Consider the following 24059-nt stretch of genomic DNA (forward strand, 5'->3'; position numbering starts at 1 on the left):
CCCTGCCCTGGCTCCTCAGCCCCCTGCCAGGGCAGTCCCTTGGCTCTGCCCTCCCGGGTCCCGGATGGTCCTGGAGGCAGGAGCCCCGGCTGGAGGGATCCTGGGCTGAGGCGCGGCCTGGGAGGCCCGCTGCCTACCCCGACCCTGCCGGCGCCGGACCGGCTGGAGGCGAGGGTGGAGTCAGCACTGGTGGGGGGAGCTCAGGGCTGGGGTGGCAGGGGGTGCAGGTAGGGTGGAAAACCCAGGCTGGGGCGGCAGGAGGTGCGGGTGAGGTGGGGGTGAGAGCCCAGGGGTGGGGGAGGGGGCAAAAATGTTTTTGCTTGGGGCAGCAAAAAAACCTAGAACTGGCCCTGACTGTACCTCCACCCGCTGGATGAGGCTGAGGACTTGAGAAATTGTGAGCTCCCCACATCCATCACTCCTACGACATTTTCTAAGGTGCCTCTGGCTAGGCAAGACAAGAACTCCAGTAACTGAACTCCCCCAAATCAGTATTCCAACAGTCCTCTAAGTACCTCTATCTGAACCTTTTATCTTTGGTACTGATACAACCTCAGGTGAAGAAAGAGCATCCTGCTAGTCAGGTGACTAGTCACAGCAAAGATAAGGGGGATGGCCATGTAATAGGAATATGTAACTGGCCCTGAGTGTGAGGAAGGGTAAGCTGGTCCCAAACTACATTCTGTGGGTTGAGGAATTTACCTGAGAAATAGTCAGCAGCACTGTAGAGATGAGGAAAGGCACTAAAGATGTCCCAAAATACCAAAGAACAAACCATCCAGCAACATCCAGCATCAGAATGTGCAGGAGAAGCAGGAAGAAGAAGAGGTGGTTGGGGTTGAGGAGTCCCATCCTTTCAACAGTGGTGTGCAGCTCCCGGAAGTCCTCTACCAGCAATTTCTGTGGGGAGACCCAATGTTATAGCATTCTTCACTCTGGGTTGGCAAAACAACAGCCTAAGGAGCTGGCAGGTTTACTCTGCTCCTGCTCTGCAGAGAAGCCATCATGGCAGTGAAGGAAACATTTTACCAACAGGTTCTATTCCCTCTGAAAAGAGACATTGCAACACTAGGGAACAGCTGACAGGCTCTGTCAACCCCATTGACAGTCGTTGTACCACTGGGGAGATCCTGTGGCTGACACATTCTTCCCTACTGTCGCTGCTATGTGGGATTCACTGTGGGAATTGTGTATTGGGCAGAAGTCTGTGAGAGACTGGACTTGCCATTCCCAGTGTGGGTCACTAGGACACCAGGGGAAACTCACAGCCAATGTTTCTTCAGCCCTCCTCCACCAGACACTCTGGTTCCATATGCAATGTGAAGTATATTGGGGGTTCTGACAGACTGTACATGAATGAAATGTGGATTTGCATTTTCTCAGAGCATCCTCCCAATTCCAGATGCAGTTGTGTTTCTGGCCTTTTGTACAAACTCACATTTTTGGTGGGCTCAAAGCTTGGTTGATCCAGGGCCAGTTCCCCGATCTGCAATGAGCTCATATACTTTCTCACCAGCCCCTTATCAATGTGAAATGCTTCAAAGGGATCCTGAAAAAACATATAAGTGAATGGAGTGAGAAAAATCCCAGAAGATATTAAGCTAACCTCTTATTAAAATGATATTAAGCTAGCTGAAGAAAATGAGGTCCCATCTCAGCAGGAAGCAACTCTGGATTAAAATTCAATACAATACTGTATGTTTCCTGTTCTATTCTGCATCTGAAATCAATGCATTAAAATACTCATTAAAAAATGTTTAACTTGTATAATACACTAAACAGAGTATGCCTGCAACATTTAATTACAAATGTATACTTTCATATAAAATTCAATTTATTTCAACATATTAAATCATGTTAGATCTGTTTCAAACATGAAAAAAAAAAATCACAAAAAATATCAAAAGTGTTCCCCTTTCACTGGGTTCAAAACAGACCCCTTTTCCTTCCTTCCTTCCTTCAATTATTTGTGAATTTTTAAATCAAAACATTTATCCAAAACATTTTAAAAATGGTTATCAGTGTTTCCGAAATTTTGTAAATAAAAATTACATCATTTACAATAATGATTTGTATGAAATAAAAGTTTTGATAACCATTTCCATCATGTTTTCGGTAACCCTTTTAATAAAAAAAAATACTGAAAAAAAATCATAAAACATTCTGCAAAAAATGAAAAGTTTCAAAAAAGTGAATTTTTTTGGGACAAATTTCATTTTCAAAACAAGGTAATATTTTCCGTGGAAGTCTTTTTGTTCAAAAAAATTTCAGTCAGGACTACGTGCTGTATTTAAAAATAGCAGCAAGAAAAAAAAACACATGATAAATCTGTGCTCATACATTTACTCTTGAGCTTACTGGAGATGTAGCAATAAAGGGGTATAAAATTGCTAAGAAAGAGTCATTCTTGGTAGTTTGTCCAATATTAGATGGATTCAAAACATCTTGCTTCATATCTGGGTCATCTGAAAGAGATGCTCCCGTTACAGAAAAAATAATCCTTGAAAATTTGAAAGACCTTGAAAGACCTCCTGAGGTCTCTTTCAACCCTAATATAATAAAATATTTTGAGAGAAATGATAATTTTGTCTCATTTAAAAAGTATCTTTTAGTATCTAGAGTTTTAGTAACTAGAGTTGTGCAAATATATACCTATTGCATAATCTATTTGAAAATATTGGTAAAACGTTTCTGTTAATTTATTCAACGGACGTTGTAAGTGCCTTAAGGCGGGAACTGTCTGTATGTACAGTACATAGCACAATGAGGTCCCGGTCTATAACTGGGACTCTTAGGCACTACTGCAATATAAATTAATTGTTAATGTTATCAGTAATAACACTATTTGACAAGCTCTAATGGGACTTGATCCTGCTCCCATTTAAGTCAATGGAAAAACTCCCATTCATTTGAATGGTGAAGGATTAAGCCCTTGGTATGCATCAACTGTCTTAATAATAAAGCTTTAGGCAACTCATTAACTGAGACAGAGAGAAGATGGGTGAGGTAATATCTTTTATTAGACCAACTTCTTAGAAAATCTCTGTGCAGTTCAAATGTTTGTCTCTTCTGCCAACAGAAGTTGGCCCAATAAAAAGTATTACCTCATGCACCTTGTCTCATATCCTGGGACCAAAACCACTACAACACTGCAAACAACTTGTTAATTGCTAGTTTTACAATATTTCAGTTGGCAAAATGTTGTTAGAGCCAACAGGCCCCATATGCCCTCCAGATCCAGACACAAATCATTGGAACAAACCCAGTAGTGAGCTCCCATGCTCTTTGACCTTAGCGACATTTTGCTTTGGGATCCATTACAAAATACAGAGGAACAAAGAAGTAGGATAGCAGAATATAATTTTTTTTTTTAAATGAACCTGCTCCTTTTTTTTTTTTTTTTTTTTTTGGTATTTTAATGATACATTTTCTTCTCCAAAGAGAAACTAATTCTCTTTCTCCTGTCCTGAGCCTCACAAATATCCATCGATTAAATAGATGGATATTAATGAATGAATGAATGAAACAAATAAACCAAAGTTCGGGAACAATATCTAGCTAGGCTGTGCCCTTCTGGCCCTGATCTTTGAGTCAATACTCACAGACATTGAAATTCTGCCCAGCTTCAGGTAGCCACTGACAAAGAGGCACCCGCTGATCCTCAAGAAACCCCAAGGAGGAGTCAAATTCCTAGCATCGCTTGAGTGGAAGCCACCAAGTAGCACAACCTCCAGAAGGTGCTGTGATAGTTGGAACCAGCAGGTGGTGTTTTGAACCAAAGATGCCATTAGCACCACAGTGTATAGGCACATTTATCAACTATAAATCTATGCTAGTGATGCTGGAGTCAGGACTTGTGGTTGCACATTAACAAGCTGAGTGCTTTGAGAGAGACGGCATGCTCAGAGCCAGAAATATGTAACCTTACTTTGCCATCATCATCCAAGCCAAAGTCAATACCATCTGGCAGGACCGCTCTATTTCTTCATTCTCCTCTCCCTCCCCTCCTGAATTTCTGTCTTGGAATCCAATTTCTTTTATTCTGTCCCTCTCCAGTCTCCAATTCCATAATGTGTGTCCTCAGTCTTGTCCACTCCCAGTCATTTTCTTATCCTAAAATCTCTCCTCTGGTTTTCTCCCCTCTACCTCCAAACATGCAATTATATCTCCAATCCCAAAATATCCTTTTGACACCACCTGTCTCTTTAATACCCATATCCCTCCTCTCCTTCACCTCTAACCTCATGTGAGCAGTTTACTTCTCTGCCCTCCATTTCCCTTCCTCCAGTTCTCTCTTTGACCCTCTACAGTATGAGCTTCACTCACTTCAGAGTAATCTCTGTCACCTATATCCCTAACTACTCTCTCCTTTAGCCATTTCTAATGGGTCTCTTCTCCATCATCATTATCCTTGGCCCCTGCCATTTCAGACACAGTCGAACAAAGATATATAAAGTTCCAATGGCGGACGATGAAGCTAGACAAACTTGGATTAGAAGTAAGGCACATGTTTTTAACAGTGAGGGTAATTTACCATTGGAACAACTCTGGCTCTGGTGGATTTTCCATCAATGGAAATGTTTAAATCAAGATTGGATGTTTTTCAAAAAGATATGGTCTAGTTCAAATAGGAATTAATTCAAGGAAGTCTTATTGCCTGTGATGTACAGGAGATCGGACTAGTTGATTACAGTGGTCCCTTCTGCCTTTAGACATTACAAATCTATGAAACAGGGCTTCCATTGTTCTCCACTTTTTTGGTATCCTCTTACATTTTTGACTTCTCCATCTAGGGCCTTCACATACTCCTTTCTCTGTCAGAGTCCTCCAGGTCTCTCTTATTTTCCCTTTACATTTTCTCCTTTGGATAACTATATTCAATGACTCTCCTGGGTTCGGTATCACCTCCACGCTGTTGTTTCCCAAATTTACCTCTCATCCCCAAACTATTACCGTCAGTCCAGTTCCACTTCTCCACCTATTGCCTATATTCTCCCCTTGGAAATCTCATAGCCACTGGCAAGTCAATAGGCCAAATGCATTTCTGATCCAAGATCACTGACTTGGTGGGGTTTCACCAGGACTAATTTGGTCCGAACACTGAGTTTATTTTGCCTTTCAAAACCATTAATATGTTTCCTATCTTCCAAGTTCACATCACTGGCATCATCTTTGACTCTTCTTCTTGCCTTTCCTCACATACAGATTCTGCAAATCCAGCCATTTATTTCTCTACAACAAACTAAGATTTCTGAGTAAAGGAAAGATTGGGTAAAAAGTATTTCCCCTCCTTGTGACCTTTTCTTGAACCACTTTACAGCCAAAATGGCAGAGGATTGAAAGCTGAAATTAGCAGGGAAACAGCCCACATCGAAGGGCCTTTGAGACTATATCTACACTGCAGCAGGATGGTGTAATTCTCAGCTCAGGCAGACAGACACAGGTGAGCTCTGCTCAAGATAGTGCACTAAATATAGCAGTGTGGCCATGGTAGCACAGGTAGCCGCTTGGGCTAGCCACTCAAGTACAACCCCATCCTGACCCCATTTGAGTGGTCCAGAGAAAATTGGTTTTGATTTGACTGAGTCATAGGGCTTCAAAAAACATTTGCTGCACATGCCCAATCTAGTTTGTATGAGTCTTCCTGCTAGACTCACAGGAGGCACAGCTAAGGAAGACAACACCACGCATGAAGATACAGCTAATGAAACTACATAGTGAAAAGTGTAGACCGGGGTGTAAGGGCTGGGACAGGGACTCCTCTCCTCCCTTTCTGTACACCAATTTCCTCCAACCCAAGACCTCTTATAACTGGGTATATAACTCTTATTATATAGGTCACTCTCTGCTCTAGACCCACAGTTCATAAAAATTAACAGAAGGCAGAAGGCGAGGAACTGCTATACTGGGCACCTAGTCAGGTAGGGAGTGGTTGTTAAACACGAACTGGTCAGGGGGCATTCAAACTCCTGGCCCAACAAGTCAAAGGGTCACAGACCCTAGGACTCGTCCACATCAAGCAGTCACTCAAATATCCTCCACCCCCACTGGTGAGGCAACCATTCAAAACACCCTCCCTTTTCCCTTCTCAGTGCAGGGAGAAGGAATAATTCAGTCACGTCTCCCCCAAGTGGGTTTCTCCATCAGTTTCTCTTTCTCACTGTGATGGAATGCATCCCTGTATTCACACCCTACTGTAATAATCTTTGTACAAAATATGCCTTGTAACATATCATTTGAAAACTAATAACTTACTGGTAGATAATATCATGATAGAATGTATATAGCAATGTTATATGTAAAGTTATGAATTGCCCCACCCTCCCCCCAAATAATGTTGATGGAACCAAGGAAAATCTGCATTTCAGCAAACAGACCTGAGAACAAACAGCATGGAACTTTTCACCACCAGACACCACCACCTTCTTTACTGTTTGAATGAACTTTAACTAGGGGTAACCTCCATGAAAAAGCATTTCAAAGGGTAACTGAACTATAGACGTGAGGGAAAAAAGACACCCCAAGTTCTCCCTCCCTGTCCATCTCTCTCTTTTTACTTAAGATGACAAAAGAAACAGCTGTTGGACTCTGGGAGGAGATCCCAGCTTGAAAGTTTGGTCACCAATGTACTGTGGAAGCAGAGAAAGAACTGACAGGAAGGGGATGCAATGCATGACAGTTCGTTAGCAAGAGTTAGGCTAACTGGAACCCTAATAACGCGAGATTTGTAGAAGCGAGGAATGTGTGAGGCGAGTGGGAAAGAACTGTGTGAGAAGTTGTTGCGACCTTGTGTAGATAATATGGAATGTAGACTAAGAGTCTACATTAGTGAGCAAAACAAGATATCAGAATGACCTATGTATAAACAAAATGCAACTGTTGCTCATTATTGTCTGTAACAAAAGGTATAAATGCTTGCTGTAATTGTTTACCTGTTGAGAGACCTGCTTAGCTCTCTCCCTCTGCGCAATTGTGAGAGTTAATAAAGCATCTGACTTGCTATACCTAAACAAATAGTGAGAACTCTGTTTTTCTCCGACAATTTGGGGGCTCGTCCGGGATGGCAACGCCCGCAGAGGCACCGGCAGCTGCTACGGATCGTTCCCCTTCGAACCCCATGGCGCCACAATAGAGGTAGGAGACCTTTTGAAATCTCTATTGGGGTGTCGGAGGAGGACTGTCCGTGGGGCCGTTTGTCCCTGTTGGGCTCACGCCATCCGAACTTATTGACTGTGCAGCAAGGTCAGATGCTGAGCGGCGTAATAGGGGAATTGTTTGCCGCCCCCTGTATGCATATGCTAGGTGCATAGGGTTTGCACCTGTGTTGAGGGGTTGTTACCTCCTCAAGAGGGGTTTTTACCGCCTCAAGTGATGCATCGAGGTACTTGGGAATAGTACCTGGAATAAGGCCTTGGTGTGTGTGTGTGTGTGTACACCAGTGTGAATTGAGTGTTACTGGAAGACGCCCAGAGTACTTTGCGAAGTCTTTTGGCTCGTGACCAGAACTACTCTAACGCAAGCCCGGTAACTAGAGGATCTTTTAGGCGATCCGACCCACGGTGGGCTAACTCGGCCTGGCATCGTCCGGCGAGGAGGCTACCTGAGTCTAGGAGTGTGTGAACCCATCTTCCCTCCCCCTTTTCCTCTCTGTGTGAGCCACTGACAGTCTGATCATCTCACTGGATGCAACAGAGTAAGCGGCGCCGTCTCTCTGAGACTAGCCGACGCTCTTTGCTGAAGGGAGGTGTAGGAGGGTCGTGGCCATCCTCGTTAGTCTCTCCTGTGTGAATACCCTGTAAGGAGAGATCCTTAGTTTATGTGCCGCTAGCGCGGACAGGGCATCCTCCTCCCTGTGTGTGTGATTGGAAAATGGGTGGGGGACAGTCTAAGGATTCCCTCTCACCCACTAAGGGTACCCCAGCTTATTTCATGTACGTACATTATGGTACTAAAACCTGCAGGTATTTAGAGAATTGGAATCATTACACGCGTGAAAATTCATCTAAACAATGCCCACTAGAAGGTACCTTCAATCTAGATAAGATCATACATCTCAGAGGAGCTTTTAATCACAAAAAAGCCTCTGACACACAATGGGAGCAATTTGTCTATTGAGGAAAGGAATGGGTTAATTTGAAATTCAGCTTGGTCCAGAGATAAAGAGAAAGTTAATCTGCGTTCAAGGTCAAGAATCAATGCAGACCAGGCTAAGTACAAAGAAAAACTGCTTTCGGCCCCAGCTGACTGTGAAAAAATATAGACATAGTCAAACCAAAGGCAATACAAGTTACAGTGCTGAGATTACATTTGCAAAGCTTAACTGTCCAGTGAGATCCAACAGTCTGCCTTTGCGACCCTGGAGCCGGTGTGGTTTGGGGACGCTGAAGAAGCCACAGGCAGCCGGCCTGGAACTGGAATCACTGAAAAGACGCCCCAGGAGACCTCAGGGTGTAAAAGAACTGCCCTCCCAAGAGAGGAAGCAAGTTGGAGATTGCACAGCACCTTCTCTGAACGTTATACACAGACGTGGCCAGTCTGGACGTACGTGTGTGAGTATGAAAGTGTGTCTACTCTCAGCCACAGTAAGTCTGAGAACCGGAGAGGGATTTAGCATTCCTCTTTCCACCCCGGCTGACCGGGAAGGGTGTCAGGTGGATCTACCCCAGTCGTAGCAGGACTGGGCAATAGAGAAGTTGGAGAAAAGAGAAGAGTTGTGTACTTGATAACTAGAATTGAGCAATTAAGAGCATAGATCATGAACCAGGCAGCAACTCAAACCTACGCCCAGGGCAAGTTGCAAGCCTTGAGACAGGACTTCCAGGCAGAAAAGGAAGCACTGGCTAAGCAAGTACCGGTCCTTCAGGGACTTGTCAGAATTTAACCATTTGTGTTTGCATATGCTGTAAGAGCAGTGTGTTTGCCACAAGAGAAAATTGAATAGTTAAATGCCAATGGGCCATGTGTTTTGCCCAAGTGGCAAGCCTCACGGGGGAGGACTCGGGTAGCCTTGTGAGTAAGAATGTTTAAGAGAAGAGACCAGGAAGGGTGGGGGCTAGTTGAGAAGCCCACCCTCCTATCTAAATTGGTAGTGAAAAAGCTGGTGCTCATGGAAGGGACGGTTCAGCGAGAAAAGCAGGATCGGGCCCAAGCGGGCAGGCAATAGATAGAGAGATTGGAGAACAGGTTGGAAACTTTGAGGGCATAGTGGAAGGAAAGGAGTAAGTAATTATAAGCATGGGGATTTCAAATCCCCAGGATAATAATTGAAATGGTAAAATGTGTGTAAGACAGAGTCTTTGTACCAAGGTGCAAGGCTCTCCTTTCTTCTGCAGAATAAAGCAACTCTTCCTTATCCCTGTCTGGCTGTTATTGGCTCTCAGCTAGGTGGACCCGATATTTTGGTGACAGTTACTGGCGACTCCGGTTAATGAATTTCTGTCTTATACATTTAGGTGTTAGGTGTGTGGACGGAACTGAGCCTCTCATTTGTAATTCCTCAGAGTGGAAGCCATCGCGTGCAATGAAGCTCTGAGGTTGAATTGGGATCCTTCTGTCCCGTCCCCTGTAGCGGTCAGTATTAGTAGAAATTCCTGTAATAGGATCCTATTAGGCCATAATTCCCTCTGTTCTCTGTGTAATTCTCTGTTAGAGTGTCAGCAGGCAGATGGGTGGGTCTCTGGTAAAACCCTCTAAGGATAGCCCTTTGAATTATATGTTAAGTAAATGGCCTTTACCTGGTGTTCAGGAAAGAATAAAGATTTGAATTTGTTTTTGGGTAACAAAATAGCAGATAAAAGATCTGGTAAAAAGAGAGAGAAGGACAGTGTCCCTGGCTCTGTGTGGTCGAGCTGTCACTTTACTAGGGGTGCACGGAGATTTTGTAAGCACAAAAGAAACAGTTACACCTTGTGTAGAAATTGATGTGGCTAGTGTTGTGGAAATTGAATTGTGGATAGGATGTGCATTTTCCCCAGAACATGTGCAGTGTATATTGTAGCAGAGGTAAAAGAAATGCAAACCTACCAATATAGGTTGTGTCGTCTCTTTCAGATCACTGGGTGTTTGAAAGCAGGAGTTAGAAGTAAAAGGCAATCAAAAGTCTGGGAAAGTTAATCGTGTCCCTTTTTAAGTAAGAATCTTTAAGCTGTGGATAGCTTTGGATCTGAAAGCAAGCCAGAAAGCATCTGTATTAATGCAATTTTCTAACTAATAAGGTAGAAGCCACTGAAACCTGGGCTGCCTATGAAACAAATACAAGGAAATATGGGGTAATTCCTCTGTTTTGTCTAAAATCAACAAGAGTATGTGTGTATATAAAGGAAATATTTTAAGCAATGACTGACTACCCAGAAGGGGTAGACCTCTGTTCTTTTGTCTTTCAGATCATCAGAGAAAACGGATGCCAGCTGAACAGCATTCAGTGTACCATGCATTTACTGGTACAATAGGAATTATTTTTGTGTTCTTTGTCCTGTCTTGTGGTGTTTGTTTTATGGCCAGAATTGTTGGGTTTAATATTTTCATAAGACAGTCTAGTTCAAAATTAAATAGAAGGGTTAAATCAAAAAAGCAGATACTTGTTTTTATTCAACTTGGAATACAAAAAGTGTTTGGATAAATCAGGAAAATGTGATATACTAAAGTCTAATACAGTTGCTTAAGTAAGAAAAAGAAACTTCATTGGCCAGATTTTTTTTAATTGAAAAAATTGTTGTTAAAATTTGCATACCAACAGTCTTTGGAAGCAAGGACATGGAATGTTAACCCACTCCCCATATTGCCCATGGGATCCTTCTGGCTACTTCAGATTTCTAGCCAGAGGGTGGGGAGGGAGTAAAGCTATTGGACACCTGAGGTTGTACCGAGTGGACTCCTCAAAAGTGGGTGTGCTTGTCCTGGCTTGTTGCTCCAAAGCTCTGTAATAAAGTTATTTTACTGGAAGGGTGTACATGGCATACATTGAATAATAAGACTAATGTACTGTATAATGGCAATGTGTATGTGTTCATTGTTGGGAAAAGGTGTATGAGTGAAAAGTGGAAGTTTCCTTTGTAGGTTAAAAGAAGCCAAGAAGGGGAGAAGGAAAAAGAACAGAACGAGTTAACTGAGGAAAAATAGCTAGCAAGCTCAGTCCAAAGATAAGATGCTGGCACCATCCAAGGATACTACCCACAGCTAAGACTTGGCTGACAGCCAAGAAAAAGGGGGGGGCCTGAATGTGCCCAAGCAACTATGAGATCTGCAAAACACTGCCAGGCATTAATGAAATGTGTTAGGTTTCTTTTCTCACAGATAAAAGAAGTGCTACCCAAAGACCCTAGCAGCCCTGCCATTCATTGAAACAAGGAGACTGAGTCTACGTAAAGTCCATCAACGAAAGACTGCTTTGGCTCCACACTGGAAAGGCTCTTTCCAAGTCCTGTTAACCACCACCACCACAGTAAAGTGCCAAGGACTACCTGCCTGGACCCATGCTTCTCACTGTAAAAAGACCCCTCCACCTCGGGAGGACTCTCCGACTGATGATAAGCCTATTTCTCCTTCTAGCTCTGCTGTGTCTTCTGGACAGCAGAAAAAAGAAAAAAAAAAAGAAAAAAAAAAAGACAAGGTGAAGTGCTAGTAACCTCTCCCTTGTCCACTGACAGACCTACTGTGCCTCTGGATTTTTCTAGAAGAAGCAAAACCATTACAGGGTGATGTGCTAGTAACCTCTCCCCTGTATGATGCTAAACCACACTGTTTCAGGAAAAGAGAAGAAGGAACACTTGCTTCACTGAAACCACAAAGTCCAGGGATTCCTGACTACAAGAGACATTAAGAACTGACCCTGGTGAAGAAACAAAGAATTATACACTGGCAGGAAGAAACTTGTGGGACCCATGCTTGGGAATGTGGTATAGTACTACACAAAAAAGAAATGTATTAGGATATCAATGAACTGTGATTAACACTACACTAGGGACTGTTAAATTTTCATTACCCTTATCCAGTTTCCAGATTACCTCTACATACCCAAATTGCTCACAGGGGGCTGCCATTAGATTAGCACAGCAGAGGGCTTGGGTTATTTCTTCTAGAAAGAAGAGAGACTTGACCGGATCCCTGTGGGATGGGGCCAATAATGCAGCAGCAGTTTGGAATATTTTTAAGAACCAAGAACATGATGAGAAATTGGGGCAACTAGAGAAGGCCATTGGCCTTGTTTCTGGAGCACAACTAACCCAGGTACAGGCTGGAGTTGGTGAGTTACATGTTATTTCCGCCCTTAGTTCAATGACCCAGAAGTTGCTGACAGAGATGGTATTGAATATCACTGAGGCTGGGAAGGCATTGCAGTGGGATCTAGCATGTTCAGAAATTCAGGATTTCCTGAATGACCAGCTAATGGCCATTTGGAATGATCTAGAGCATCAGGCTTGGCCCACTGCCCTTACAGACACATCAGGAGTACCATCTGATCTGTGGCCATGGAGACATACTTGGAAACTTTCTGGGTGGAAGTGCAGACGTTCTCAGTGCTCCTTCCAAGCATATGGACCGGTTCAGGGGGTGTGGGCTCCCACATACCGTATCCTGCCGGGTCCATGGGGAGGATGCATATGGGATTGGGTAATTCATCGAGACATCTGGGAAATTAGACCACCTGGTATGCCCAATCGATTCTTAGTCAGTGCTCCTGGGATTACATCTGACATTTGGATGGAGTTAGGGAGTCAATGGACATTTTGGCCGTTACAACCCCCACAGCTTCAGTGCATCCGTAAACTGAAGCCAGGAGAAGTTGTTACTCTTCATGACTACATTTGCTGGGAGGGTAGGGGACAAGGAACTACCCTAACAGGACACTTATTTTTTAAGCTAATGATAGCTGTGTGTATGTTAAAACCACCACATTGCAAGACATACATTTTAATCTCATTACCACTGCAGGCAATCATATTATTTACTGGCCTGCAGATAGAATTTTGCAAGTAGTCCTTAGGTTCCAGATACCCTTTAATTGGACTAGTTTAGTACCTGATCGATTTCAAAATTTGCTTTCACTGTTACCAGAGGTTCAGAAAATCTCTGAAGTACAAGGGCAAATTCACATGCTTCAAAATGTATATCAAGTAGAAAAGTATGCCTTTCACACTGCTTATAGAGTATCTATCTTATGTACTAAGTATGATGTATTGTGCTTTATGACTAAGGCTGTACAACAACCCCATTATAGTATTGCTATGGGAATGTTATTGCTTGTATTGTTATTAGTTAGCTTAGGATTATGTTACTGTTGTTGTAAAAGACGTAATAATAGTAATACCTTTTATGTCCATGCTCATCATGCATTGTCATTACATCCAATCAAAACCCCTAAGGTTGAAGCATCTGATGTAGAATCTGAATTCCGAGATTTAATGCAAATAGAGATTTGAAAATGTTTGTTGTACTAGTAGTACAAAAGGGGGGGTTGTGGAAGCAGAGAAAGAACTGACAGGAAGGGGATGCAATGCATGACAGTTCGTTAGCAAGAGTTAGGCTAACTGGAACCCTAATAACGCGAGATTTGTAGAAGCGAGGAATGTGTGAGGCGAGTGGGAAAGAACTGTGTGAGAAGTTGTTGCGACCTTGTGTAGATAATATGGAATGTAGACTAAGAGTCTACATTAGTGAGCAAAACAAGATATCAGAATGACCTATGTATAAACAAAATGCAACTGTTGCTCATTATTGTCTGTAACAAAAGGTATAAATGCTTGCTGTAATTGTTTACCTGTTGAGAGACCTGCTTAGCTCTCTCCCTCTGCGCAATTGTGAGAGTTAATAAAGCATCTGACTTGCTATACCTAAACAAATAGTGAGAACTCTGTTTTTCTCCGACAGTACTGAAAACATGTGGTAAGAGACTTCAATTTGAACCAACTCTACTTTAAGTTTAGAAAGCATTTTATCTTTATTTTTGTAACCATTTCTGACTTTAATGCCTTATTACTTGTACTCACTTAAAATCTCTCTCTTTGTAGTTAAAGAAACTTTTTTTATTCTTTAATTAAAACTAATACAGTGTTGTGAATTGTTTGGGTAACCTCCACTTATGGTAGCAGACTGTTGTATGTTGATCCCCTTAGAGGGGCAATAGACTGTCCAGGAGAGGCCTGGACTGCGGAGAACACATTTTTGGGGGTGTGGAAATCTGGGAATGGCAGCCTGTTGGGGTCATCCTGCAGGTAGTAACCAAAGCTGGTGGGAGCCAGAGTGTGGCTGGTGTTTGTTGGCAGGCTGCTGGGGTCAGAGCTGCTGGACCAGGGCTGTGACTATACACAGAGACTCAGGGTGTGACCTGCAGGCTGACTGTGAAGAGCTTAGGTTTGGAGGCACCCCAGGTTGCAAGGCAAGTGGTGACACAGCCCCTCGTTGGTCTGGATTGCACCCCATAATGTCCTACTTGTCCCTTTCCACCTGGGACAGGTGGTGTCTCTCATTCTCTCCCTCTCAGATTCATGACCCTGCTCCCCAGCAGCCCACTCCCCCATCCCTCTGCTTGTTCTGATCTCTCCAGGTAGCTCCTAGCTCCTCCAGCTGCCCAACCCAAGTGCTATAGAACCTGCTGGCCCCAATATTCTGCCCCATCCCCTGCTACTGGAGCATCACCCAGAGGATTCTGGTGCCTGTTTGAGCAGCTGGAGGGAGGGAGATCCCTGGTTTACCCGGGCTACACGGACTGAGCAATGCCCGGTGTTGGTACCTGTCCCGATGTTTGTGGGACAGAGCCTGAGTTCAGAGGACTGCCCCACGTCCCTCTGTGTTGTAAAGTGGTTCTGTTAACAGCCCAGTGTTTTCCTACTGGGCCCAAGTATGGTGCTGGTCTTGAGGCAGACTTGATGCTGCTGCATACTTCCGGTGGCAGTCAGGTGGCCGTACCTTCCCCCAGAGGACTGGAGCCTCCACCATTGCACTGCAGAGCTGACAGCAGGGGCAGCACTTTGTGGGTCACCTACAAGCAGCTGTGACCGCAGCCTGGAGACTAGACAGCCCTGCAGTGCCCCATGTCTATCCGCAGAAGGGACTGTGCAGGGCCCCAGACCCAGCCAGCCATAGAGATCAGAACAGAGCAACAGAAAGATCCCTGATCAAATGTAGCCCTGTTGTCTGCACGCACCAAACAGCGGAGCTGACAGTAACAGAGACCTGGAGAAGGGGTCTGGTGTCTGCACTGGCCTGGACCTGCCACCACATTCCTTCCAAGTCCCTGTATAGCAGATGACAGTGCCAATTTGGCCCACTCATCCCTGCCCAAGCCATTACTCAGGGTTAATGCCAGCCCAGGGCCAAGAAGTTGAATGTACAAGTGACCACTGATGCTGGTGTTTGGACAGGGTGGGGGGATCCTCTATATATGTATATTGGGGATTATTTTTTCCAACATGTATTACTTTGAACATTGAATTTCATCTACCGTTTTGTTGCCCCATCAGCCAATTTTGTAAGAGCCCTCTGCCACTCTTTTGTAAGAGCCCTCTTGCAATCAGCTTTGGATTTATCTATCCTGTAAAGTTTGCAAATAATACAACTTCACTGTTCACCTCCTTTTCCTGATCATTATTGAATATGTTAAACAGCACAGATCCTTGGGTTCTGTCCACCTCTCTCCATTGTGAAAACTGACCATTTATTCCTATCCTTTGTTTCTTATCTTTCAACCAGTTACTGATCAATGAGAGGACCTTATCTCATTTCTACTTATTTCCTTCAGAGCCGTTGGTGCCAAATATCACAAGACTCATGATAAAATCATTAAAATTGGCAACAGTATTGCAGGCCTGGGACAGGTCTTAATTTAGGCAACATATTTAGTCAGTACAATACAGGCCTGGGAGTCAGGAGAACCCAGACTCTAGTTCCTGTGTTTGTCACAGACTTGCTATGTATCCTTGCACATGTCACTTAAGTTGTCTGTACTCCGCCTCTTTGCCTAAAAATATGGATAATAATCCTTACCCACACTTGTAAAATGCTGCGAGATCATCAGATGAAAGGTAACATGTTAACCTTAAGTATAATTATCATTATCTCAGGGCTAGATTTTTACTTTAGGCATTGCCCTGACCAAGCTGCACCACCCCAGCTGTTGTGTTGGGATGCATTGTGACCCTAAGCCACAATTCTTTCCTCCAGGCTCATGAGACCTATACCAACAGTATACTTCCTCCTTCTGCTGGCTCAACTACTCTGGTAGTTCACTTGCTTGGGATGGTAGTAAGCAGGTGAGTAGCCCCACTTACTCCTTTATAAATGAGCCAAATGTTCAGGTAGCTCACTCATGGATGTATGGGAATTTCTTACTCCCTTTTAGAAGTATGCAGGGCAGGTAACAATCTAACCCTATGTTTATAAAGCAAGATAGATAGGCAAACTGTATTTCTTAATCAGAGGGGTAGCCGTGTTAGTCTGAATCTGTAAAAAGCAACAGAGGGTCCTGTGGCACCTTTGAGACTAACAGAAGTACTGGGAGCATAAGCTTTCGTGGGTAAGAACCTCACTTCTTCAGATGCAAGACTTGTAATTTTATTTATGATTTCCTTATTACCTCAGGCCAGCAATACTTGTGTGACTGTAGAGAAAGTAATTGTGCTATTAAGCAAGTACATTCAGATCAGTCTCCTTTTGTATTAAAAAAAAAAAAAAAAACCACACACACCACCTTGAGTACACAATCTGATCACAATGAGAAAAAAACAGCCCCTTCATGAATGCCTAGCTCCACTACATCCCTTGGAGAAAACCCACCCTCTGACAATAAGGCAGTCAGCATATCACAGACCCACCCAACTTCCTCACAAGCTGATTAGCTGACTGCTGGTTACCTCTTGATTCCACTTCCCTCCATGGTGAGAGCTTCAAGACCTTGTATGAGAAGGAAACACACATGATCCCTTCCATCCCCTCACCCTTCTTCAGTGAGCCCCAGTCCCTTTTATTTCCTGCTTCTGTTCCCACAGGCAAAAAACAAACACAGGATTGGTGCTGAAGAGGGGACATCCAGTTCTGAAGTAAGGCTGATATTTACCAGTATGTCCTGACTTGTATTTCATCACCTTTTCTAAGGAACATTTCTTTAAATCAATAGTGCTCCTCTTCCGTCTTATATTTCTCATGCTGCCCTCAACGCAACTCCAGGGATGCTGGAGCAATTTTTAATAATGGGGTGCTGAGAGCCATTTCACCAAACTGTAAACCCTATATATAATGGAAACCATTTCAAGCCAAGGGGTGCTGCCACACCCCCAGCACCTCTCGTTCCAGCACCTATGTGCGATTCCCACCCGTCAGCTTTTTGGTGTGAAACCAGCTCGGAGTAGTGCACAGCTGATAAGATCAAGGTGTATAGATCAGCTTTCAGGGTAGGCAGGTACAAACGGTGTTTTAAAATGCTTCAAAATTGGAGGTTTACATTCTGAAATTTACCTACCAAAAATGATATCCCAGCCCTATGGATTGGCTAACATATCCTAAACACCAGATGTGACTTATATGAGGGAGCTCAATGTACAAGTGCAGTGATTTTTTATTATTATTATTATTATTTTTTAGGAAGGTTGTAAAGGGAAGCAGGAAGAACACCATTTTTACCTGTTGATTTTGTTTCCCAAAACACAATTAAGAGGCAGGAGAACCAGTGAAATTGTAGACATCTTTAGCACCTTTCTAAACACCATATTTTATTTCACAAGTCCCCCAGCATCTGGTACGGTACTGTATCACTTAGCAACAAAAATGAATGATTAACCATTTAAGGAAAGGGTGAGAGAGGAGTTCTCAGTATTAAAGAGCCAGAAGGAGAAAGCAAATAAAAGAAATGATAGCCACTCCAAAGGTGAACAAGAAATTAACTTTTATATAAAGAAAACTGAGCAGTAATACAAAGAAGAATTTAAATGCGACCCAGCCATAATGTAGCCCAATGATTTCAGTGGGACTGTAGGTTGTAAGATGCAGCTGCATTTTCAGTCACAGGCCAACCCTCATAAAAACTCCTAGGTGAAGAAGGTGGATGAGTCAAACAATTTAGAAAAATACCTTTTGCTAGTAAAAAATGCCTCTCAGATTGTTTCAGGGTGGGTGCTAGCCAGCTGCCCAAATCACAGAGGGTGGCATAAGACTGGAGGCCCCTGAAACAGGGGGTTACAAGGGTAGGTTTGTGGTCTGCCAACATACACTGATAATAAGATGTCAGATAATTGAATGTCTGACACGGATTTAAAGAGGCTTATAAAGGAACAGCTACAGCTGGGCATTAGGGACAGAGAGCAGGAAGCACAGCCTATGGAATACTGGGTTTTGGCTTTGTCTGTCTGCTCAGTGATATCTTTTCACATCTACATAATGTGCCAAGAGTTAACAGATTCTTTTTCACCCACAGAAAAGGAAACTCATCTCTTAGCAACCTGTGACTCCCAGTTCCCTAAAACAGTGGTGTTTTACCAGTCAGTTATTATTTCTCCCACAAGAATCAGTGTCACTGAGGAGAGAGGGATCTGAGTGAAAAGAACATTTGTTTCTATCTATGGGCATTAGAGGAGGCAGTTTCCCCTGCCACTCAACTCCCAGCATAAACCACCTCAAGTGACACATCTGTCTGTAGGAACCACACTCCAACGCCTGTTGAATCGGGAAGTTCTGTTGGCTAGAAGTCACCGGCCTAGTGATATCAGTAACAAAGGATTAGATAGACGCTGTGTGCAGTTTAGTGCGATTGCACGCGCAAATCTCTCTCATATGACAAATACATTTCTCCTCAGCCTACAACTGAGACTTTCTGTAGTCTTGATAAATCAATCATGTCTATAGCTCTCCAACGCAGCTGTCCTGACCGTACAGAGGCCAATTATTTGGCCCTCTCCTCTGCTGCCACCAGCGTGGCATCCTGCCCTGCACAATGACTGATAACCCAACTACCCCATCCCCTGTCCGCTTGGGTCCCAGTTCTGTTCCCTGCCCTGCCCACGCTGATAACCCGGACGCCTCTGCCCCTCACCGTGGCGTCCTGCCCCGCGTAGCTGCTGATGACTCGGGCGCCCCCCGGGTGGCGCCGGTAGAACTGGCTGATGTCATAGACCTTCCTGTCGATCACCAGCCACCGCTCCTGCTGCGGGTGCCCCCGGCCCGTGCGGAGCCCGATCTCCTCCCAGGTGAAGCGCCGCGGGGAGGAGCCCGCAGCCGGCTCCGGCTCCTCCATTCCCGCCTTAGGACCCCGCAGAGGAGCCATTCCCCCGCCCGCTGTCTCAGCGCTGAGACCCGCTAAGCCAGCCAGCTACTGAGCCGCGTCCGCTCCGCTCGATCATAACCAAACTGCGTACTGTGAGCTACCCGACCCGCCTCTGCCGCGCCCTTCCCCTAATCTATCCGCCTAGACGTGCCCTGGGGAACCAATTGGCTCACGAAAGCCCACCCACAACTTCACTTCCCTAAACTACATCTCATCCCGTCCCTCAAGAGCCCATTGGCTGCCCCGCTCTCTTCAGTCCTAAGCCGACTCACTGGCTATCCCAGCAGTCAATCAAATCCCAGCTGGGCAATTTACTACTTTATTTCTTAAAGGGGGCCCACGTTGTTAAAATCACTCCCATTCGCCTTTTTCCGGAGTCTGTGGGAGCAGGGGAGAAGAGCTGGAATCCGTAGCCTGAAGCTGCTTGTGGAGGGACAGGCTTAGGCTGTCAAGTGAGACTAGCCTGCAGCCACCAGCTGTGTGGCACCTGATAGATTCCCCTCTGAGCTTCACTAGCTAGGACAATACATAATGAAGGAGAGACAAGGTGGGCGAGGTAATCATTTACTAGATCAACTTCTGTTGGGGAAAGAGGCAAGCGTTCCAGTGACACAGAGCTCTTCTTCAGCTCCAAAGCTTGTCTCTTTCACAGGAGTTTGTCCAATAGAAGATACAGTATTATCTCCCCAGCCTTATCTCTATTTCTACTCAGATATGTTAATATAAACCACTAAAGATAATGGGGTTTATGCATCAGTCACTGAGAGCATTAGCTAATGACAAGTAGGCTGCAGTGGTCATCGAATGATTTGACTAGCCTGCAGAACTTTTACTTCTAGTGATGATGCCAGGGGCGGCTCCAGGCACCAGCACAGCAAGCACGTGCCTGGGACAGCAAGCTGCGGGGGGCGCCTTGCCAGTCGCCGTGAGGGCAGCAGTCAGGCTGCCTTCGGCGGCATGCCTGCGGGAAGTCCGCCAGTCCCGCAGCAATTTGACGGTAGGTACACCAAAGGCGCAGGACCGGCAGGGCCAGTGCTTCCATTAAGGCAAACTAGGCGGTTGCCTAGGGCGCCAAGATTTTGGGGCGCCAAAAAGCTGTGCCCCCAATTTTTTTTTCACAGCATGGCTGGGCTGCCGGCGGCGCGCTGACACGTGCGTCTCAGACTCCCTCTCCCAGTGCAGCGGCCACTCCATGCAATTATTGTCATTGCCAGCGGGGGCGGCGTGCTTGGGGAGGGGGCGTAGCAGAGGTGAGCTGGGGTGGGGAGCCCTGCGGCAGCTCCCCCCTCCCTGAGGCACCCCCACCCGTGTGGCAGCTCCCCACCGCAGCTCATGTCTGGGCGGCGTGCTCGGGGAGGAGGCAGAGCAGAGGTGAGCTGGGGTGGGGAGCTGCCGCACGGCTCCCCGCGGGGGGGGGGCACCTCAGGGCGGAGGGGAGGGGAGTGGAGCTGCCATGGGGGTGGGTGCGAGGAGCTGCCGCAGGGCTGGGGAAGGGGTGCAAGGTGGAAGTTTCGCCTAGGGCGCTAAACTTCCTTGCACCTGCCCTGTGGACCGGTGGACCTCCCACAGGCATGTCGCTGAATCCGCGTTACCAGTGGACCTCCCGCAGGCGCGCCACCGAAACTGCTGTGCTTAGAGTGGCAAAATACATAGAGCCGCCCCTGGATGATGCACAAAATAGAAAGAGCCCCAACATGGCTGTCACAGCCTAGACTGAGTTTTCAGGGCTGGCAATTAAAAATGTAGTGTAACTCATGTTACATTTGATGCAAAGGTCATTGAAAGACAATAACCATGAAACCCCATGATGCCATCTTTACAGACCCTTTTCAAAGTAGAACTACACTTTACATTACTTTGACCCAGACCATGATGAGTTTTAAAGATTGTTATTTCCACCTTGAATTGTACGATGACCAGTAGAGTGCATGGAGCATGGTGTACCATATCGTATAGACCAGAGGTGGGCAAACTGCGGCCCGCGGGCCACATCCGGCCCTCAGGACCCTCCTGCCCGGCCCCTCAGCTCCTGCCCCTGGAGGCTAGCCCCCGGCCCCTCCCCTGCTGTTCCCCATCCCTTGCAGCCTCAGCTCACTGCGCCACCAGCACAATGCTCTGGGCGGCGGGGCTGCGAGCTCCTGGGGCAGCGCAGCTGCACAGCCGGGGCCTGACCTAGTGCTATGGGCTGCGCGGTGGCGTGGCTGGCTCCCGCTGGGTGGTGCAAGTGCCTGTCTTGGTACTCTGGGCAGCACAGCTGTAGCGTCGCCAGCCACCAGTGCTCCAGGCAGTGCGGTAAGGGGGCGGGGGGGGGTTGGGTAGAGGGCAGGGGAGTTTGGGGTGGTGGTCAGGGGGCGGGGGTGTGGATGTGGATAGGGGTTGAGGCGGTCAGAGGGCAGGGAACAGGAGGGTTGAATGGGGCAGGAGTCACGGGGGGGCTGGCAGGAGGCGAGACGCAGGAGGGGTCGGATAGGGGTCAGGGCCAGGCCACGCCTGGCTGTTTAGGGAGGCACAGCCTCCGCTAACTGGCCCTCCATACAATTTTGGAAACCCGATGTGGCCCTCAGGCCAAAAAGTTTGCCTGCCCCAGTATAGAAATATAGTCTAATATACAATAATGTAGTATGTATGTCCTAGTCCCAAGATGCAGGCAGGGATGGGTGTTTTGAAATATTGAATAGACATTTTGAAATGGCAATTGGCGAGTGAATACTGAAGAGCCACATTGAAAAAAAATACATGTTTTAAAGGAGCATCTGAATGAGAACAGGACACTTGGCTGGCACACAAGAAGAGGAAGGGTGCTCTAAACTTAAGCATGGAAGAAGGGGCAAATACAAGAATGCGTGGAGAATGTAACAAGGAGGACACTAATGAAGGTAGTATTGATTAAATGTCAGCAATGAGAAAGGAGCTCAGCAAACAAAATGCATGACAAATGCTACGTTATAGGACAGTGGCTTTCAACCTGTGGTCCATGGACCCCTGGGGGTTCACAAACTATGTTGAAGGGGTCAGTGAAAGGTGATTATGAAACTAGAGTTTCAGATCCCAGAAAAGGCATTCAATTTTTCTGACCAATCAAAAATATGTGAATACTCCCACGTTCAGGTCAAAACCCAGAAATGTTGTTACCATAGAAGCCCACAGTTTAGCACCCTCTCTCACACTGCATCAAATGCCATGCCAAGCATATGCAATATTTCTAGTTTAATTCTGTTCAGTCAGTTTTCAGTCTAAGACTTTTATGGTAGGGGTTCATGGACCAGAGGCAGAATTTCCAAAGTTGTCCACACCTCCCTCTGAAAAATTTTAGGGGTCCGCAAATGAAAAAGGTTGAAAACCACTGTTATAGGACATAGACATCTATAGAGTTGGTGGTTGTGAGCAGTCAGACAAAGGAACAATCACAGAGTGGTGGGAGAATCCATCACATAGAGTAGTGATTCCAGGGATTCTAATTCCAGGGTTTGCTGGATGGACTGTTTGAGAGAGCAGGAAAAAAAATCATCAAAACAACCAAAACCAAAAACCAAACAGTGTTTCACTGGTATTTCTTGCTGTTTTTTCAGTATTGCCAAGAGTTTCCTTTTTGTACTATCTGCATGTAAGACACTTCTTACTTGCTTACCAACACAGGGCCACTACTCCAATTCTGTTTATTTGTTAAAATAAAGTCCAGTTCAACCAGTCATGTGATATGAAAAATGTTACCCTCCATTTGAAACAATGTTTAAAAATCAGGTTACCAATAATTTTGTCTACAACTGTATACTTAATTTTGTACATTAGAGATTATTATTTTTTAAAACTAAATCAATTGAATTAACAAACAATCAGATGGATTCACTCACCATTCTGATAATGAGATGTTTGTGCCTGTCTTGTAGACACAAATCTTTCAATCTGGGGATGAATGTTTGACAAGGACACTTGGAGCATCATCTTTCGCGTGCTCAGCCGGTTGCAGTATTTTGTTTTCGTTGCAGTCATCACTGAAATTCCAATTTCGCAGAGATATGTGGAATGCAACATGAGCAAAGTTTTGACATCTGGTTCACTGACTTGTGAGTATTCACGTCTGATTTTGATCCAGAAAACAGATAGAGTCACTTAATGAAAGTGTAACTTCCGACCCTCATGACTTGACACTTCCAGCAACTTGTCCTCCAATGATAGTGACAAAGAGGTCTCAGTTTCTAGAGAGGAGAATGGATCATGAACCCATTGTTTTCCTTTTCATGGATCAGAGTCTGATGGGAAATAGTCCTTGAACTTTTGAAGAGTTGATTTTAGATGGGATGCAATTATTTCGCATAGGTGAGGCAGATCCACATCTTTACTGTCATCAATATCTGGAAATGCAAAAGATGGGAACATGTCATAACAATCACGCCCGACTCTCTTTTTCCAGACTTGGAGAGTTTTTTTTAAAAAGGCCATGGTCTTGTCATCCAGTACAAAGACACTCAACATAGAGAGATTGAACTAATTGAAGTGATCAAATATATCTGCCAAATATACAAGTTTGGCGAGCATTGTAAATCCTGAAAGTATGCTGCCAGAGGAGACTTCTTTTGAGACAGAAAAGCTTCAAGTTCACGTCGCAGTTCATTTACTCGGTTTAATACTTTGCTATGGGATAACCACTGCACTTCAGCATATAAGAAATGCGGTCAGAATTTATTCTTAACACATTATAGCAAATATGCGACAATTTAGTCCATTTGCTTTCACAAAATTCACAGTTTTAACAACTATATTGAGGACATCATTAAGCTCTGGAGACAATTTCTTAGCTGCCAAGACCTCT

General features: G+C 45.0%; 1 protein-coding gene and 1 long non-coding RNA gene across 10 annotated transcripts in view; one reads left to right on the top strand and one right to left on the bottom strand.

Annotated features, from left to right (window-relative positions):
- Positions 1–23179, bottom strand: part of LOC128837441 (acyl-CoA (8-3)-desaturase-like) — an 86453-nt gene extending 63274 nt beyond the window's left edge. For 6 of the 9 annotated variants that reach the window (XM_054028636.1, XM_054028635.1, XM_054028642.1 and 3 more), the window contains exons 1-3: positions 19019–19371; positions 1439–1549; positions 703–900 (exon numbers count right to left, since the gene is read on the bottom strand). In XM_054028636.1, the coding sequence (XP_053884611.1) occupies positions 703–900; positions 1439–1549; positions 19019–19249 (540 nt within the window). In that variant the 5' untranslated portion in view covers positions 19250–19371. Of the gene's footprint in view, positions 1–702; positions 901–1438; positions 1550–19018; positions 19373–23100 lie in introns of those variants that run through there. The other 3 variants (XM_054028643.1, XM_054028637.1, XM_054028644.1) reach the window with 2 other exon arrangements.
- LOC128837444 (uncharacterized) lies at positions 20161–23206 on the top strand. Its single transcript, XR_008444942.1, has 3 exons — positions 20161–20246; positions 21997–22125; positions 23137–23206. It is a non-coding gene; the product is annotated as an uncharacterized LOC128837444 (long non-coding RNA).
- The last annotated feature ends 853 nt before the right edge of the window (positions 23207–24059 follow it).

This window comes from Malaclemys terrapin, chromosome 4 (assembly GCF_027887155.1).
Source record: "Malaclemys terrapin pileata isolate rMalTer1 chromosome 4, rMalTer1.hap1, whole genome shotgun sequence".
In the NCBI taxonomy this organism is placed as follows: Eukaryota; Metazoa; Chordata; order Testudines; family Emydidae; genus Malaclemys; species Malaclemys terrapin.